The sequence below is a fragment of the Canis aureus genome, chromosome 26, assembly GCF_053574225.1.
Source record: "Canis aureus isolate CA01 chromosome 26, VMU_Caureus_v.1.0, whole genome shotgun sequence".
NCBI classification, from domain to species: domain Eukaryota; kingdom Metazoa; phylum Chordata; class Mammalia; order Carnivora; family Canidae; genus Canis; species Canis aureus.
Window position 1 is genome coordinate 26,869,680 of NC_135636.1, and position 16,685 is coordinate 26,886,364.

At 49.3% G+C, this 16,685-nt stretch overlaps 2 protein-coding genes across 11 annotated transcripts in view; one reads left to right on the forward strand and one right to left on the reverse strand.

Moving 5' to 3' along the window:
* TTLL9 (tubulin tyrosine ligase like 9) overlaps nucleotides 1-16,685 on the forward strand; it is a 70,633-nt gene that overhangs the window by 46,371 nt on the left and 7,577 nt on the right. For 8 of the 10 annotated variants that reach the window (XM_077872659.1, XM_077872658.1, XM_077872656.1 and 5 more), the window contains one exon: nucleotides 13,577-13,632. In XM_077872659.1, coding sequence (XP_077728785.1) covers nucleotides 13,577-13,632 — 56 coding nt within the window. Of the gene's footprint in view, nucleotides 1-963; nucleotides 1,382-13,576; nucleotides 13,633-16,685 lie in introns of those variants that run through there. The other 2 variants (XM_077872651.1, XM_077872654.1) reach the window with 1 other exon arrangement.
* PDRG1 (p53 and DNA damage regulated 1) lies at nucleotides 3,041-9,155 on the reverse strand. Its single transcript, XM_077872667.1, has 5 exons — nucleotides 8,965-9,155; nucleotides 7,457-7,532; nucleotides 6,556-6,630; nucleotides 4,572-4,652; nucleotides 3,041-3,971 (listed from the first exon to the last, which is right to left on the reverse strand). Exons 1-5 carry the CDS (start codon nucleotides 9,049-9,051, stop codon nucleotides 3,889-3,891), a joined length of 402 nt encoding a protein of 133 aa, XP_077728793.1. The 5' UTR covers nucleotides 9,052-9,155; the 3' UTR covers nucleotides 3,041-3,888.

Below are 16,685 nucleotides of genomic sequence, written 5' to 3' on the forward strand. Positions count from 1 at the left end.
GAAGGGGTTTGCATTGGACATGAAGATTTGGGACTTATGAAAGAACCAATTAAAGTTAGGGTTCCATGGAACTCACTTTGGAAAACCCTGGAACACTTAGAGTGGGCCTCAGCTGGGTGGAGCCTTGATGACCAGTGAGTGCCTAGGAGGCAGGGCTGGGGCTCAGAGGTGTTGAGAAAGATGGCATATGCATCCAGGTCTGTATAGTTGTGGCCACAGAGATCCAGTCATTCAACCAGCATTTCTGAGTGCATCAGTGTGTCTGGCCCAACTAAATGACCACGGAGCTATCTTACAGGCCATTCGTGAGAACACACACGAAGTAGGGGACACCGTGAATGTGCTAGGAGAGGAGGCAGCTCAGAAGCTTGTGTTGGCCTCTTAAGCAGGGACTGCCTGGGACACTTCCAGGGGTGGAGGGGCCGCTCGTGGAGAAATTTTCTCTCTTAACCACTTGTGGCTCCCCTATGGAGTTGCACAGAGAAGGAAGCTAACACCTAACCTATTAGGTACCACGCACCGTGCTAGCTTGTGACGCATGACCAGTGAGCAAAGCCAAGAGGAAGGTTGTGTGGAGCAGTGGTTAAGAGCTTGGCCTCTGGCGCTACATAGCCTGGGTTCAAGTCTCAGTTCTGCTACTTGTGGAGTGATTTGGAGCACTTTTTTTTTTAACCTCTCCGAGCCGCAGTCTCTTCTACACATCATTCCTGTGAATCGATTTGGCATCTCGGTCAAAGTAAGCCAAAGTGAATGTCACTTTTTTTTGGTGATCCTTATATTCACCCCAGAAAGCAGGTATCCTGGTAAGCTGGAAGCGGGTAAAATACCTGCCTGAAGGCCATGGAGTAGAGTCAGGACGCAAACCATCAGGGATGCGCAGACCCTCCCTCCTGGTAGTGGGAGCACAGTGTTCCCCCCACCCACCCCAAGGCCATCCCAACCAACACTCCACTTCCCTTCCAGGGTGCATCAACGACCGTAGCAATCAGCTGAGGCAGCTGTTCCGCTCCCTTCAGAGCCAGAAGAAAGCCTCCAGTTAGTTCCCAGATGCAGGGAGGACAGCGACCCCAGGAAGGTGCCCTGCAGTCCTTGCCTACCCGTTTCCAGCACCATGGCCGGCGACCTGGAGCCCTTGCCTCCCCTCCTCTGGCCTGGCAGCAGCTTTGCGGACTCAGCGGCCTGTGGTACGCTGGTCACTGCTCATTCTGGGCCTCCTGGAGACCCCAGCCCCACCCTGGGCACCTTGTGCTGGGAGACAGCCAGTCCCTGGGAATGGGTGTGCTTTAGCCTTGCAGGACTGGCTTGGCGATCAGGCCCAGGGAGGACAGCTGCAAGCCCTGCTACCCCAGAGACCACATCCAATAAATAAGCACAGGCCTTACTTGGGAGTCACTGCGCACTGGGTCTGGTTCAGGGGATGCTGTTTGCTGACACCAAGTCCTCCTGGGTTTGACCCTTTGATGTCTCCAAGGTCAGTGCTAAAATGATCCTGCAGAAGCAAGGGTTCAGAGACTAGGGAACTGGTCTTAAGGTGTGCAGTCATTAGACTGTGTTTATTGGGCTCTGGGGAAGGGGTGAGCCCTAAATACACCTTTCTCTCCTTGAAACTCCCAAGCAGGAGAAATGGAGAATCCCCAATTTCTCAGATGGGACAAGGTAAAGATAAGGAAGGCTGAGCTGCTTAGCGAGGTCTCTACAAACATATACTTATGGGGAAGTCAGCTGGGTGATGGAGGTGCCTCTCTGCACCTTCTTGTTTCAGGCTGGGAGCTGAGCTTTTTAAACAGAAAGCCTTGGCCTGGCAGGCAAGAAGATGGCTTGGAGAGTTGGGTGCAAGTACAAGTTCTGCATTTTCTAAGCCTCCTCTAGGTTTAAGAAAGATTGCAAGAGAGCAGGCTATGGGCAAACTCCACAGGGACCTACTATGGAACCCCAGGCCGATTGTTACATTTATCCCTGCTGCAAGACAGGCAGATCTTGACTGCCTAGGGAAGGGAAGGGTTTTTGGAAGGTACAATACTGGCAAACCCAAGACGTGAACCAGCCAGCCTTGGGAAGGCCAGAAGCCAGGTCACTCTGGGGTCTCTTGCCTCCAGAGCGTGGGGATTTCTATCCTTGTGACTGAGGCAAGGGCAGACAGCCCAACACAGGTTCCTCATTTCCAGGACAGCCAAGGTGATTGGCTCTCCCTTGGCCTAGCAACCACACTGCCAGACAGGCAAGGGCAATGTTCAGATACAAATCAGGAGCCAGGCACACAACCCATACAGCAGCTACCAGGGTGAATGCTGCAGCTCCCTACTCCCTACATTTTTATTTAAAAATACATACAACATGGATATGTCCTCTTCACTCTCATGCTCCAGCCCTGGAGTTTGTTTTGGGTGGGATCATGCAGTGTTTGCACACTAATTACTGGTTTTAGACTCCCATTTGTCCACTTTCATTTCTCACTACATTTTGGAACTTGTTCTTAGTCAGTGCTCAGAGAGCTTCCTTATTCTTGATATATGTACTGTACTCCACTGTCTGCAGCTATCAGTTCGTTTAACTAATCTACTATGGGCAGACATCTAGCTTCCAATTCCACCTGCCCACTTTAGGTTCATCATGGGGAAAACACATGCTACTTCTACTTTAAAAACTGAAGATGTAAAATCATAGGCATGGGTCAAATTTGGCTTATGTCAGGTATTCTGTTTGGCCAACACCCAAGTCTTTAAAAATGTCTGCATTAGCAATATTTAAAAGACAGAAAAGATTCAACTTAAAAATCCAAATTTCTAGCTTCTCTGAAAACAAATGTTAAGATCTGGCCATACCAGCTTGTGTTTCCATATAATTATGGGTTGGAGCCAAGTGGGGTGAGGGGACCCAGGTGAGGCACGTGCTCTCCATTCTGCCGCCATCACTGTTACTGCCTATCTAATCCTGCTATCATTTCCCAGCAGGAGCCACTGCCCCTTTGTAGGTGGTGTGCTTGAGGCAGTGTGCCCTCCATTAAGAATGAGATTAGGTAAAGAACAGAAGCTCCTGTTCATTCATTTAGGAAACATTTATTAAGCCCTCAATGAACATTAAAGAGATGGTGCTGTCCTCACAGCACATTCACACCAAGATCCGAGACCACTGAGGGCAGGCGGGAACTGAGTGGTGCTGGCCAGGCCCAGCCTTCAGAGGTGGTGGAGGGCCTCATGAAGAGGCAGCTCCCTCTCCCACCCCCAGTACAGAACTCTGTAAGGCTTTCCTGACTAAACAGCAAGTGCAGGAGTTTGATAAGCAGCACCCACTCTGGGCTCCATCTCAGGGGCAAGCAGAAAAAAAGGGGCCAAAGTGGAGGCAGTGGTGGGGAATGGTATGTCTGCCCCACAGATGGCTGTGGTGAACGATGGAGCACCAAGATTCTATCCTTTCAGAAACCACCTACCTGTGAGCCTCCTGCTTTATTCCAAGTCCATTACATGATGTTTGAGAATGCCTCTCTTCCTGAAAGGAATGCAGGAATCATGCTCCCCGTCACTCCCCCGCCACTGCCAGGGGCCCATGTGAACAGCAGGCTCTTGTTATAAGTGCCTGTTTCGGTCATTCTCACACCCCCAAAGCACTGCCCCCACCCACCACTGGTGGCTGCCAGGACCTATCAATGGGTCTTGTGTCCATCCAACTCCAGTGGCCAGACCCAACAGACACTGGCAGGCTGAGGGCTCCCTCCTGCCATCACAGAGCAGCCAATCCCCACAGACAGAGGCTTCTCATGCTCAGACTCCTGATGCCTATCTCCTAGCAGAGTAGTTCATGTCCTTGCAGGTTACAAAGTTGGAGAGTCCTGGGTCCGCCATGACCTCAGGGGGGATGCTGTCTTAGATCCCTCATTTTGGTTTTTGAGTTTCATCCTTTTAAGATGATCTTCAGAGCTTTAAGTTCATCCTGGTTGAGGGGGCTCAGGTTAAAACCCTTCAGCTCTGGCTTGCCTAGGGGGAGAAAACAATCATCAGCAAGTTGGGCCTCCTGTTGTCCAACCTCCTGCTGGCTCTGGAGTCAGGCCCAGGAAAGGGGTTTATGCTGCATTCATGTGCCAAACACTTGGCCCAAGATCTAGCGGGGGAGGGCCTCAAATTCTGCAATGCGTTGGACAGGGCACATGAGTCACCGAAAACCTGCAGAGCCATGATACTGCTGCCCAGAAACCTACCAATTTCTGCCAAACCTGTGACCAATCTGGAGTGGTTAGCTTTACCCAGAAGTTCAGCTCTGACCTTGACCATCTGACTGAGGCCCTCTCTGTTCCCCTCAGACAGAACTGTTCTGGTTCCTATACCACGCCCAGGATATAATGTGAGATACCCCAGACTGTTCCCCTTATGGCTGGAAAAAGACTCGTGAGAGGAATAAGACCCCATAAACCTTGTCCATTCCATCTCTGGGCCTGCCAATAGCCTCTGTGCGGCTCACATGCTGCCTAGGCCCTCGCCCGCCTACCTGGGAAGGCCTCCCACCCCTGCTCTGCAAAGTCCATGCTGACATTGACAGTTCTCTCCCAGCCCGGCTTCCAGTTCCCTCCAGGCCCATACCTTGGGCCTCAAAGAGGCGGTTGACCTTCACTTTAAGTTGTTTCCGGAGTTTCTCTATTTCTTTATCCAGATGATCCTGATCTGAAAAAAATGAGGTGGGCACCGGATGAGGTTATACTACAGACACACTGACCAAAGGCAGCTGGGGAAGTCAGCTTCTCCTAGCCTCCTTGAAAGCAAGGGCTCCTGGCATTCGAGAAGAAGGGGACTTCAGAGACCAACTGAGGAAGGAACTAAAGGGCTAGAGAAAGGGAGGTGGTCTGCCCAAGGCGGCTGAGTGAGTCCAGGCAGAACTGAGCACCTGCCTCTCCATCCAGTGACCTGTTTTCATTATGCAATGTACCCTGGGCTGCTCATAGGTGGAGAAGGCAATATCTGGACTTTACGACCCCCTCCCACAGTGAAATTCCAGAAAACAGAACCATCAGACCAGAATGAAGAACCTAGACTCAGCACATCCAAGATGATTGGACAAAGTGTGGCTAAGGAATCTTACAAACCTAAGTCCATCAAAAACCTAAGCAGTTTTTAAGCAACATGACCATAGTAACATGTGATCTGAACAATCAATGGGCAAATCAGGTGCTCAAGCTTAATCTAATTAACTGTGGTGAACAGAAAAGGTTATCTTGCCCAGATGGATCACATCTGAAGGCAAACTGCACTATAGGAAGTACAGGCTACAAAGCTTGGTGATGCAACTGCCTAATGTCACCTGACTTCACCTGCTCATGAGTGTAGTGCTGGCTAGTTGGTCTTCTCCACAGATTTTCATTCTTTCTGATGGAGAGAAGCTCTGAGCAGCCGAGCCCTCTGGCCTGGGCAATGGTTCTAGTACTCATGGTAAATGAGCAACGCTAGTCTCTTACAAGCTTATTTAACTTGCATCAACCCCTAAGAACTGGTGATGATAATATCTCAGAATCCTTCTAGGTATGGCAACAACCCACAACTGTGGGCCAAGACAGCTGAGAACCTGAGTGGCCAGCAGCCCACCACCCAAGTGCAATGACGACTCTTAATTTTATAGTCATAACAGTAGTGTGTATTTTTTCAACAGGAAGGTGGAAACTTCTCTAAGGTGATCTAGTTTCCTTTGCTATAATTTTATTTCAACAGGGATAGGGAGCCTCTGCCTTCAGGGACAGAGGCGAACTTGCTGGTCCTCTTGGCACATACATTTTTGATGGGGGAATATGCATAATCTTTCGTTTTTCCAGCCAAGGACCCATCTGTACCCTCCCTTTTGTACTTTTATGATGCTCCTCCAAAGAGCCCCCAGGATCATGCCTGCGAAGATTTGAGTAACATGCTAAGTACCCAGGCTGTGGCACACTCTAGAGGCTCACTCTCCTCAAACCTCCATTTTCAGTGCAATCTCTATGGCAGGGGATGTGAAAAGTAAAAGTGCCTCTGCCAGGCTCCCTTGCAGCTATGGTGGCCACATGACTTAGTTCTGGCCAATGAGATGTCAAAAGTCTCTGAGGACGACAGCATTATTTTGAAATAGAAAGCAAGGCCATGTATGGAAAGCCCTCTGTTGCTCCTGCAGCCTGGCCTATGGACATGAGGCCTGAGATGACACAGCCACTATGAGAATACATGAGGGTGACCTTGCTGGATCTCAGTGCCAGTCTTAGACTGCCCACCTTTGGACAACTACTAACAAGAAAAACAAAACTGTATTTCTTTAAGCCTCCACTTGGGTTTTCTTTATCTGTGGTCCAGCTCGTTCCTCACTGCTAAACAAGCACTAGGCTAAGTACACATACAGTTTTAGCTCAATTTCACAACAACTATGCTCTGGAGATGCATCCCCTCCTTCAGAGATAAGGAAATAACTCAGAGTGGCAAAGCAGGAATTAAAACCCACATTTGTCTGAGCGCTGCCTCTCATCAAATGGTCCAAAGCCTGATTCTCAGTTCTAGGTTAAGACTAATGCTATGTGGGACACGTCCCTGACCCATCCCCAGAAAGCCTTACCTTTCTCAATCATTTCCTTCGTTTGAGGGTGAGGCATCTTGATAAACATGTTCCCGAAGCAAACCATCACATCTTCTGAAATGGCAAATGGTCACTCTTTGAACAAATATTTTAAGCACCTACTCTCTGGCAAGCATTGTTTAAGATACTGAGAACACAGCAGAACAAGACAAAGTTTCTGCCCTCATAGAGCTTATGACATAGTGGAGGAGAAGGAATAAATAAGCCAAGATATGATTTGTCAGACCCTGATAAGGCTAAATACTCTGGAGAAAAATAAAGCAGGGTAAGGGGGTGGGGAATGCCAGAGTACAAGACAACCTTGACTTTAACAGATGGTCCAACAAAGCCTCACTGATTATGTGACATTTGGGCAGAGACCTGAAGAAAGTGAGGCGTAGGCCCTGCACATCTCCCCCCAAAGTTCTTCATTATGACCACTGTAACCTTCATTATGATACCCGTCCCCTTACTTGGTCATACCCACCTGGCCTCAACTAGAGCCCTCAAACCCTTCCTCCAACACCCACCCCATGTCCAGTTCCTTTTTTTTCTGTCCAGTTCCTTCCTCAGCTTGCTTACAACTTCCAATTAAGAAAACAAAAACAAAAAACTTCCAACTAAGTATTATGTAGTTTTATTTGTAAGAGCACACCTCACCCTAGCACCTTCCTCGTGCCATCAATGAGCCAGCAACTAACACCCCCCCCACACACCCCACCCCTGTCATGGAGATGAGCAGCTGAAACCACTCTGTATCAGACCTCCAACATTTTCTCCCTCATCTCCATAGGCTGTGTCACACAACTGTGGCTTTTTGTCCCTATCAGGGATAAATTGAAAGCCTTACAAGAAAAACAGAACAGGCCCCCAGGACTGCATGACTGAAACCTTGACTTACCAGAGAGGCTGAGATCCTTCTGCAGGGCTCGTAGGCCCTCCCGGTTCTGATTTCTTTTGGTGTCCAGGTCCACAATCTGCAAAGCACATGGGCAGGAGGGAACTCAGCTCCCTCTTGCCCCAAACCATCACCTCCCAACAGACCAGGGGCTGTTAAAACCCAATAGAGACAAACTCATTCCTGAGTTTCTTCCAATGTCATGCCTAAAACACACTGATGTGTAAATGTACATCTTCCCCTATTCTGTATCCAGGTCCTTAAAGACAATGCTCTGTGCAGGGGCCCTCCCCCTTCTCCCCAGAAGGTGCTGGGGAATCCACTGAAGTGCTAATGCTCAAGCTTCAGGGCATTTCAGAATCTCCAAGAGAGGAGAAACCTCCCCCTGGACTAGTTCCTCCGGCTGATGCTGACCTAGTATCACAAGCAGCCCAAAAATACTAGACTGCAATGGCAGGGGTGGGGGGCACAGAGATGGCACCAACACAGAAGCTGCTATGGAAGTGAGGAGGCAGTGCGGTTTCTTGAGAACGCTGGCGAGCTGTGTAACATCACCTTCTGGGAAATGGAGATATGAATAGCACCTGCCTCACAGGTTACTGAGCCAGGAATCAAATGAGATAGCATAGTATTTGACACACAGTAAGTGCTTGAGACATTTTAACATTCATCATCCCGCACACCCTGATGCAGTGTTTAATGGGCACTTACCCAAGTCTTCCCCTTCTCAGTAAATATCCGACCAATCATCCAATTATTCTAACTGGAGATGAGGAGCCATGAATCATTCTTCACTCCTCCTCCTCCCTCACCCCCATATGTAACTATCATTAAGACCTACTAAATCCAACTCCAAAAGATACCTCAGACCCACGCACTTGTCTCCTTCACCACCACCCTGGCCCAAACCCACTCCTTGCCTGAACCCCGGTAGTGGCCCCTCACATGTCCCTTACCCTTCTAGGCTCTGTGCTCCACCCCGCAGCCAGAGGAAATCTTTTTAAAGCCCAGATCCAATTACATCCTCCTCCCTTCCCCCATTAACTCCCTCCAAACACTTAGCACTTAAATTAGCACAAGGCGTCCCCACCTGCCCAACGTCAAAACTGCTCAGGCCCCCTTTCCTCTCCTCCCGAGAACCTTGGCGAAGACAGTGCACCCACGGTCGGGGGGGCAGGGGGGGCAGGGGGGGGGGAGGAGGAGGAGGAACTGCATTTTGAAAAAGGTGTTGAGCCGTTACCCAAAGAGATAACGGCTCGGGATCCGGAGGGGGACGGAGACAGGGATCCGTGGCACCAAGCAGGCGCTCCTAATACGTGCGTGAGGCGCAGCGCCGGGCCAGGTGTCGGCCCTCCCTCCCTCCCCGCCGCCCCAGGTCCGAGGTCACGGTCGGGAGCCCACGGCCAGCCCGCGCCACCGCGGGATTCCGGGCCCCGCGCGCGGCCCTACGGCGCCAGACGCCAGGCCCCGACCGCCGAGCCCTGGCCCCGGGCCGCGGAGGAGCCTCCCACCTGCCGCTTGTCCGCCAGCACCGCCTCGGCGAGCTCCTCCACCTCCACCAGGTACCGCAGCACCCGCTCCGCTTCGGGGGACAGCATGGGGCCCGCCAGCTCCAACTCAGCCCGGACCGGGGAGCGAGCCCAGCTCCAACGCCGGTAGGGCTCGGCTTCGGCTGCGCATGCGCACGGCCAGGGCTTCCGGCGCGCACGCGCAATTAAAAGAAGAGTGGTGCGCAGGCGCTAACACCCGGGCGCCCTGGGGACGCGAGAGGCGGGGCCTAGCCTTGGGGGCGGGACTGGAGCGCCCCCTGCAGACTCAGAGGGCGTGGGCCGCGGAGCTGCCTCTTTTTTATATATATGTATATATATATATATATTTTTTTAAGATTTTATTTATTTATTCATGAGAGACAGAGAGAGGGGCAGAGATACAGGCAGAGGGAGAAGCAGGCTCCATGCAGGGAGCCCGATGTGGGACTCGATCCCGGGACTGCAGGATCGCACCCTGGGCCGAAGCCGGCGCTAAACCGCTGAGCCACCCGGGCGTCCCTGTATATGTTTTTATTGGAGTTCAATTTGCCAACGTATAGCGTAACACCTGGCGCTCATCCCGTCAAGTGCCCCCCTCAGTGCCTGTCACCCAGTCACCCCCACCCCCCTGCCCACTTCCCCTTCCACCACCCCCTGTTCGTTTCCCAGAGTCAGGAGTCTTTCATGTTCTGTCTCCCTCACTGATATTTTAACTCATTTTCTCTCCTTTCCCCTTTATTCCCTTTCACTAATTTTTATATTCCCCGAATGAATGAGACCATATAATGTTTGTCCTTCTCCGATTGACTTATTTCACTCAGCATAATACCCTCCAGTTCCATCCACGTCGAAGCAAATGGTCAGATTCGTCCTTTCTGATGGCTGAGTAATATTCCATTGGATACATAGACCACAGCTTCTTTACCCATTCATCTCTCGATGGACACCGAGGCTCCTTCCACAGTTTGGCTATTGTGGACATTGCTGCTATGAACATCGGGGAGCAGGTGTCCCGGCGTTTCACTGCATCTGTATCTTTGGGGTAAATCCCCAGCAGCGCTATTGCTGGGTCGTAGGGCAGGTCTATTTTTAACTCTTTGAGGAACCTCCACACAGTTTTCCAGAGTGGCTGCACCAGTTCACATTCCCACCAACAGTGCAAGAGGGTTCCCCTTTCTCCACATCCTCTCCAACATCTGTTGTTTCCTGTCTTGTTAATTTTCCCCATTCTCACCGGTGTGAGGTGGTATCTCATTGTGGTTCTGATTTGTATTTCCCTGATGGCAGGTGATGCAGAGCATTTTCTCACGTGCTTGTTGGCCATGTCTATGTCTTCTTTGGTGAAATTTCTGTTCATGTTTTTTGCCCATTTCATGATTGGATTGTTTCATGATTGGATCATTCTTTGGTGTTGAGTTTAATAAGTTCTTTAGAGATCTTGGATACTAGTCCTTTATCTGATATGTCCGCAGAGCTGCCTCTTAATGCTCCTGCCTCCCTTTCTCTGTTTCTTGAGCACCTGCTAGGTGCCAGGCAGTTTTAGGTTCTGAGGGTGCCACAGTGAACAAAACACAGTCCCTGTCTTCATGCAACTTCATCCTAATGGGAAACACTGACAATTTATGACAAAACAAGTAGTTATATACTATGGCAGGCAGTGATAAGTGTTTTGGAGTAATACAAATCATTCTTCCCCTGTTTAAGGAATACCAAGAAGGTCCACGTGTCAGTGTTACTTCTGTTTAACCTCTGACACCTTCCATTGCCAATTTATAAAATGGGAGTGAATAAAAATCCCCTTCATTGTCTCTCCGTGGGATCAGAAGGAGGCAGAAATCTTTTTTTTTTTTAATTTATTCATGAGAGACACACAGAGAGCAGCAGAGGCACAGGCAGAGGGAGAGGAAGGCTTCCCGCTTGGACCTTGATGGGGGACTCAATCCCTGGGATCACAACCTGAGCCAAAGGCAGACAGACGCTCAACCACTGAGCCACCCAGGTGCCCAGCAGGAATCATTTTTAAAATTCTGTTTTCAGCAGTATTGATTGAACCCCTGTCTTGGGCCCAATATCCAGAGCAATTGACCTAGACCCACGGAAGGGGCTGAAAACCATGTGCAGTTCAGCTCAGAAAAGAAGTTCTGTGTTGAAAAAATAAAAAAAGTTCTGTAAGTGCTAGAAAGCAAATCGGTGTGAACCATAGGATTTGGAAGGACCTCAAGAAGAGGCAGGCAGGCGGAATGTGGCTGCCCTTCAGAACAAGAAGGTCCCCTCGAGATCTCCATGCCCAAACCCCTCATTGCACAGCTGAAAACACTGAGGCCCAGAGAGCAGTGAGGAGCTTACAAAGTCAAGAGCAGACCTGATACTAGAATTCTGACCTCCTGCCTCCCTGATTCTAGCTTTTTTATTCTCTCATCAGGCCCTCTGGTAACCAAGCCCTTTCACATCCCTTGCCTTACTTGAATTTCACAATTTTTGTACAGATGGGTTATTACTGTCCATTTCATGGCTGCGAGCTCAGGCCAGAAGAAGGGCAATGCTTTGCCACACAGAAAGTCAGGAGCAAACGTGTGTCTAGAAGCATTCTGGTCTCCATACCACAGCTGTCTCTGGACCCTGAAAAAAACCGTCTCCCCCAGATTATGGCCCCACAAGCCCCAGTAGCACTGCCTCTTTGCCTGGCCTTTGGCTTCCTTCAAGTGCTAGAGGCAGAGCTAATTTTCCCTGCAGCTGCCCTGCATAGAGAAAGAAGGAGATTCATTAAGGATTCCTCACTGAGGGTGAATTTGTCGCCAAACCCAAGATGTTTTGTGTAAACACCTTCTGGTTCAGAAACGCAGGCACAGGCCCTATGAAGGAAGAAAGAACATTTGCCAAAGGAGAAATAGGGCTTAGGAGGACTCCCCGGGGCCTAAATCTCAGGACTGGGTCTCTTCCACACTGGAGCCCAAAGAGGACCAGACCAGGCTGACCCTTGACCCCTGACCCCTGCCAAATGGGCCTGGATGGAGAAAGGTTGAAGTAGGCTCCCAAACTGACTGTGACTGGCCCCTAAAGTCATATGTTTCACTTATGTTTATAATCATCTATTCCACAATATTGACTGTCCTGACCTTGTTATAGGGATTCCACCACGAGCAAAAACCGGACATGGTCCTTGTTTGGTCCTTGTTCTTAGAAACCTTCCAGTCTGGCAGAAGAGACAGATGATCAACACATGAACATGTAAATATATCAAAGGTCAGGTGGACAAATGCTGTGGAAAACAACAGTACTGGACAAGGTGGAGGAAAAATGATGGAGGGGCTATTTGCAATATGGTGGGCAGGGAGGGCTTCTCTGAAGAGGATGGACTGGAGCAGAGATGTGGAATAGATGAGGGGTAAGCCATGTGAATGTCTGGAGGGAAAGTGTTCCAGGCAGAGGGAACAGCCAATATGAATGACCTGAGATGAGGCTTTTGGCAAATTGAAAGAATAGCAAGGCCAGTGTAGGTAAAACAGAATGAGCAAGGGGAAGAAGTAGGAGATGAGGTCAGAAAGGGCATTAGAAGGGGGCATTAAACAAATGGTTCTATAAAAGGGGCTGTAGGTGCCCTGCCCAAATCAGTAAGCTCTCCCTTGAAGTCACCTGTGAACAACGGTGCACAGGCCTGTGGCTTCCTGCTTCTCTCTGCTCACGGGTGTGAGTTGAGTTGGGGGAATGCTGGTGAGCTAAGGCCCGCAGGAGTGACCCTTAACCAAGAAGAGAGAAGAGTTAGTGACTGCATATCCCATCTTCTTTGCCTCTCTGTGGGAGACCCAAGAGGAGGCTGCTACACTCATCCAAGTAAGAGAGGGTGGTCATCGCACCAAGGAGTAGCAGTGGGGGTAGCGGGCAAGGGGGTCATCTCAGGGCCTTTGCACTCATTCCTCCACTAGCCTGGATTAATTTTCTGCCACACCTTTGTACCTGTGTCAAGGTATACCTCCACTTATCAGCTTGGTGTCACCTCTTCCCAAGGGTCAGGAGTCTTCTCTGGGCCCACACAGCTTCCCAGGCATCCCCGATCTCCGTGCTTAAATATTATCTTTTTCTCCAATCATCTCCCTCTCCAGCCATGAGCTCCAGGGCAGAAACCATAACTGCTATGTCTCTAGAGCTCAGAATGGTGCCTGGCACAGAGTGCTCAGCCAATGTTTACGGAATGAAAGCAGAACATTCTAAAATCCGAAGTAGTCAAAGATGAACAGAGTTAACTCGAGGGTAACTAGTTCAAATTCCAGAAGGAAGCCTGGACTGCCACATGGTCAGAATATTGCAGAGGATGAATCTCTCTGCAGCCTCAGGTGGGGGGCTTGGGAGATGGGCCAGGGTCTGGGAGTTGTGGGGGTGATCCCTAACCAGAAAAACCCTGCCTGGTCACACTGGGTATGTCCCCAATCTTTAGCCACCCTAAGGCTAGGCCAAAGGGGACATGGTTGCTGGGACTTTGGTGTTTGGGGACTGGAGCCAACATGAGGAATGCTGTGCCCATTCTGCTAGGATCCCCTTTTACTGTGCACCCTCTTTGGGTGTGTGTTTAGTGACCAGTAATTGCTTCTCTCCTTAGGGAGGACCGCCTGCAGGCTGCTGGAAACTCCTGAGGTGACCTACCTTCCCCCTAAGGTATGACCCATTATCAGAGATATGAAAGCCCACTTTCCCTGCCTGGGATGCTGGTGTGGGTGTGGGTAGATAATTCTGAGGTATAGCTTACACTCCACAGTACCCCTGTGGGATCAGGCTGGATGGAAGCTGCCATTCACATGACATCTGCAAGGGCTGCTTGGCTTCCTCTTCTTCTCCTTCCCTGTTCTGCCTCCCCCTCCCTAAGGTCAAAATCCCCCAAAACCCTCACCTTACTCAGTAAAAGCCAAACTCCTTGCTGCTGAGGCCCACAAGACCCTGCATGCCTGCCTTGCCCCTCTGAGGCATTTCCCATCTCTCTCCCCCTCTGCTCTCCCTCATTGGCTACAAGTGTTGGCTTAAATTTCACCTTCTCAATGAGACCTACCCTGACCACTGTACTGTATTTAAAAATGCAAACCCCGCCCCTCCCTGTTCTCTGATCAACTTCCTCTGCTCTGCTTTTTTTCTCCTTTTTTCATAGCACTTGACACTTTCCAATGTGTTATATAATTAACTTATTTGTATTTACTGTTAAATCTCCCTCTGCTAGAAAAGTTCCACAAGAGCACGAATCTTTGTCTCGTTTGTCAGTGACACATCCCAAATGCCTAGAACAGTGCCTGACCCATAGTAGATGGTCAATAGACATTTTTGAATGAATGAATGAGGAAGGAAGCCAGAACTCTAATTGAGCAGATTCTCTTTGAGGCCAGGTTCTAAACCCCTATGCAGGAGGTGGGTGGTGGGAGCAGCAGATCATGCCAGGACTTGTTGGCTAAGGTAAGGGGATTGGATTTTGTTCATAGTCAGTGAGAAGCTACTGGAAGGTTTTGAGCAAATATGGGACATGATTGGGTTTACTTTGTAAAAGCACTCTTTGGCTGTGGGGATAGGGTGGGTTAAAAGGGGGGAGGGGCACAGTCTAGGGAGCTGGGTGTTAAGGATGGGAGGATGGTGATGGGGGCTCAGAGAGGCACAGGACTGTAGCTGCACTGGGCCTAGGAGTAGCAAGAAGCCTGCTCAATGTCCCAATTCTCCAGGCAGCCTGGGTGGTTGCTTCACAGGCTCTGACCTGTGAGTAGTCCAGGCTGGGCCTCCCAGCTGCTGACAACATGCCCCTGTCCCACAGATGGACTGTTTGCTCTCCTGGGTGGTCCCCAGCTCCTCCCTCTGCTTCCTTTGCGCCCTCGTGGGTTTGGCAGGTGGAGGGGAGGGCTCCACTCCTTTCCTCCTCTGACCCAGAGAATAATCCTTACATTCATTCCATCTTCCTCTGTGCCCTCACTTCATCCTCCCACATCCCCCAGTAACACAGAAACCTGATTCCCGTAGGGCAGATGAAGACACTGAGGCCCGGAAAGGGGATGGGACCCTCCCGAGGTCATGCAGCCAGATGGGGAGCCAGGTGGGGAACCTGTCTTCCAACTCCCCTTGCCCTGATTTCATCAGGCAACAGATGGTCCCATGGCTTGACTTGAAAAATCTTAAGTGACCTCAAAGAGAATGCAAGGCTAGAACATTACAGGCCTCCCTGAACTGGCCTTTGCTATTACCTTTAATGCTAAATCTATTCATTTTAAATTCCAGGAATAGATTCTTCTTACCAAAACTGACAACATTACAGAAAAGATTCAAGTTCCTTTTTGACACCCCTTCCCCTCAACCCAGTTCCCCTTAGAGTCCCAGTTTGAGTGTGTCTTTTCAAAACTGTGATATTCATATAAAGACATAGTTAGGAACCCTGAGAAAATATAGGAGACCATCGTGTGTGTGGTAGGGCAGTAAGGCAGATGGAGGGCACTGCTCACAAATGGATCACTTTGTAGTCTGTTGACTCTTGGACATTTTTGACTGGTATGTTTAGATCACTCTCCTGTTTTCTGACAGTTGCCATGTTTTTTATAATGTAGAAGCACCATATTTCATTTGTTTCTCTAGCTTGCTAACTTAAATTTTACATTGATTTCTTATGCACTGAAGTACCAAGGGTTGAATAGGCCCCACTGCTCAGTTCTTTTTTTTTTTTTTTTTTTTTTGAGATTTTGTCTCTTTACTCATAGAGACACAGAGAGAGAGAGAGAGAGAGGCAGAGACACAGGCAGAGAGAGATGCAGGCCCCATACAGGAAGCCCGACTTGGGACTTGATCCGGGGTCTCCAGGATCACACCCCAGGCTGCAGGCGGCGCTAAACCACTGTGCCACAGGGGCTGCCCCCACTGCTCAGTTCTTAACACACTGTCAGGAGGTAGTCTGTAAGGATCCTCTCTCATTTGAACTATTTTCTCCTTTTCCTCCCTCTCTCTCCCCCTGCTCAATTCTGACCTCACCATAACTCTCTGATAGACATCCTTAAATATTTGAGAATGCTTACAAAATGCATAGTAGTTGTTTTATGTGCTTATAGGTTTTTAAAAATTTCAATGAAGAGCATGTATGATAAATGCATGACAGTTCATGAACTTTCAAAAAACTGAACACACCTATATAACCAGATCAAACAACAGAATGAGGAGAGCCCCTCCAAAGCCTCCCTACAACCAGCCTAAGAGTAACCACCACCCTGACTTCCAATACCAGACATTGATTTTTGTCTGTTTTTGAAATGTGTACAAATGCAATCACACAGTGTGTGTTCTTCTGTGTCTGACTTCTTTTGCTCAACATTTTGTTCGTGAGATTTATCTCTATAATAGTGTGTAGTTGTGGATGGATCACTTACTTTCAATGTTATAAAGTATTCCACTGGTCAAATTACACCACAATCAAACCATTCTGCTGCTATCAGTGGACATATGGTGGTTTCCAGCATGGGGCTGTTACAAAGTGCAGAAGTGACCGGTTGTTCGTCTTTAGGTACACACACACGCATGCATTTCTGTTGTGTGTGTATCTAGGAGCAGAATTGCTAGCTATGTCCAATTTTAATAGATACTGATAAACTGGATAAGTATTTTAAATCCAGATAAATATTATTGTGCTATAAGTCATGTTCATTTCCTGCTCCTTTTTTCCCCCCTTCATCTGATATTTCCAGCTCTATCCATCTACT

Excerpts from the sequence above, each read along its gene's own strand:
- PDRG1 (XM_077872667.1), bottom strand. The coding sequence starts at position 9,051 with ATGCTGTCCCCCGAAGCGGAGCGGGTGCTGCGGTACCTGGTGGAGGTG. Across the intron at positions 7,533-8,964 it reads TGCTGGCGGACAAGCGGCAG|ATTGTGGACCTGGACACCAA; the intron begins GTGGGAGGCTCC and ends TGTGCTTTGCAG. Across the intron at positions 6,631-7,456 it reads GAAGGATCTCAGCCTCTCTG|AAGATGTGATGGTTTGCTTC; the intron begins GTAAGTCAAGGT and ends TTGCCATTTCAG.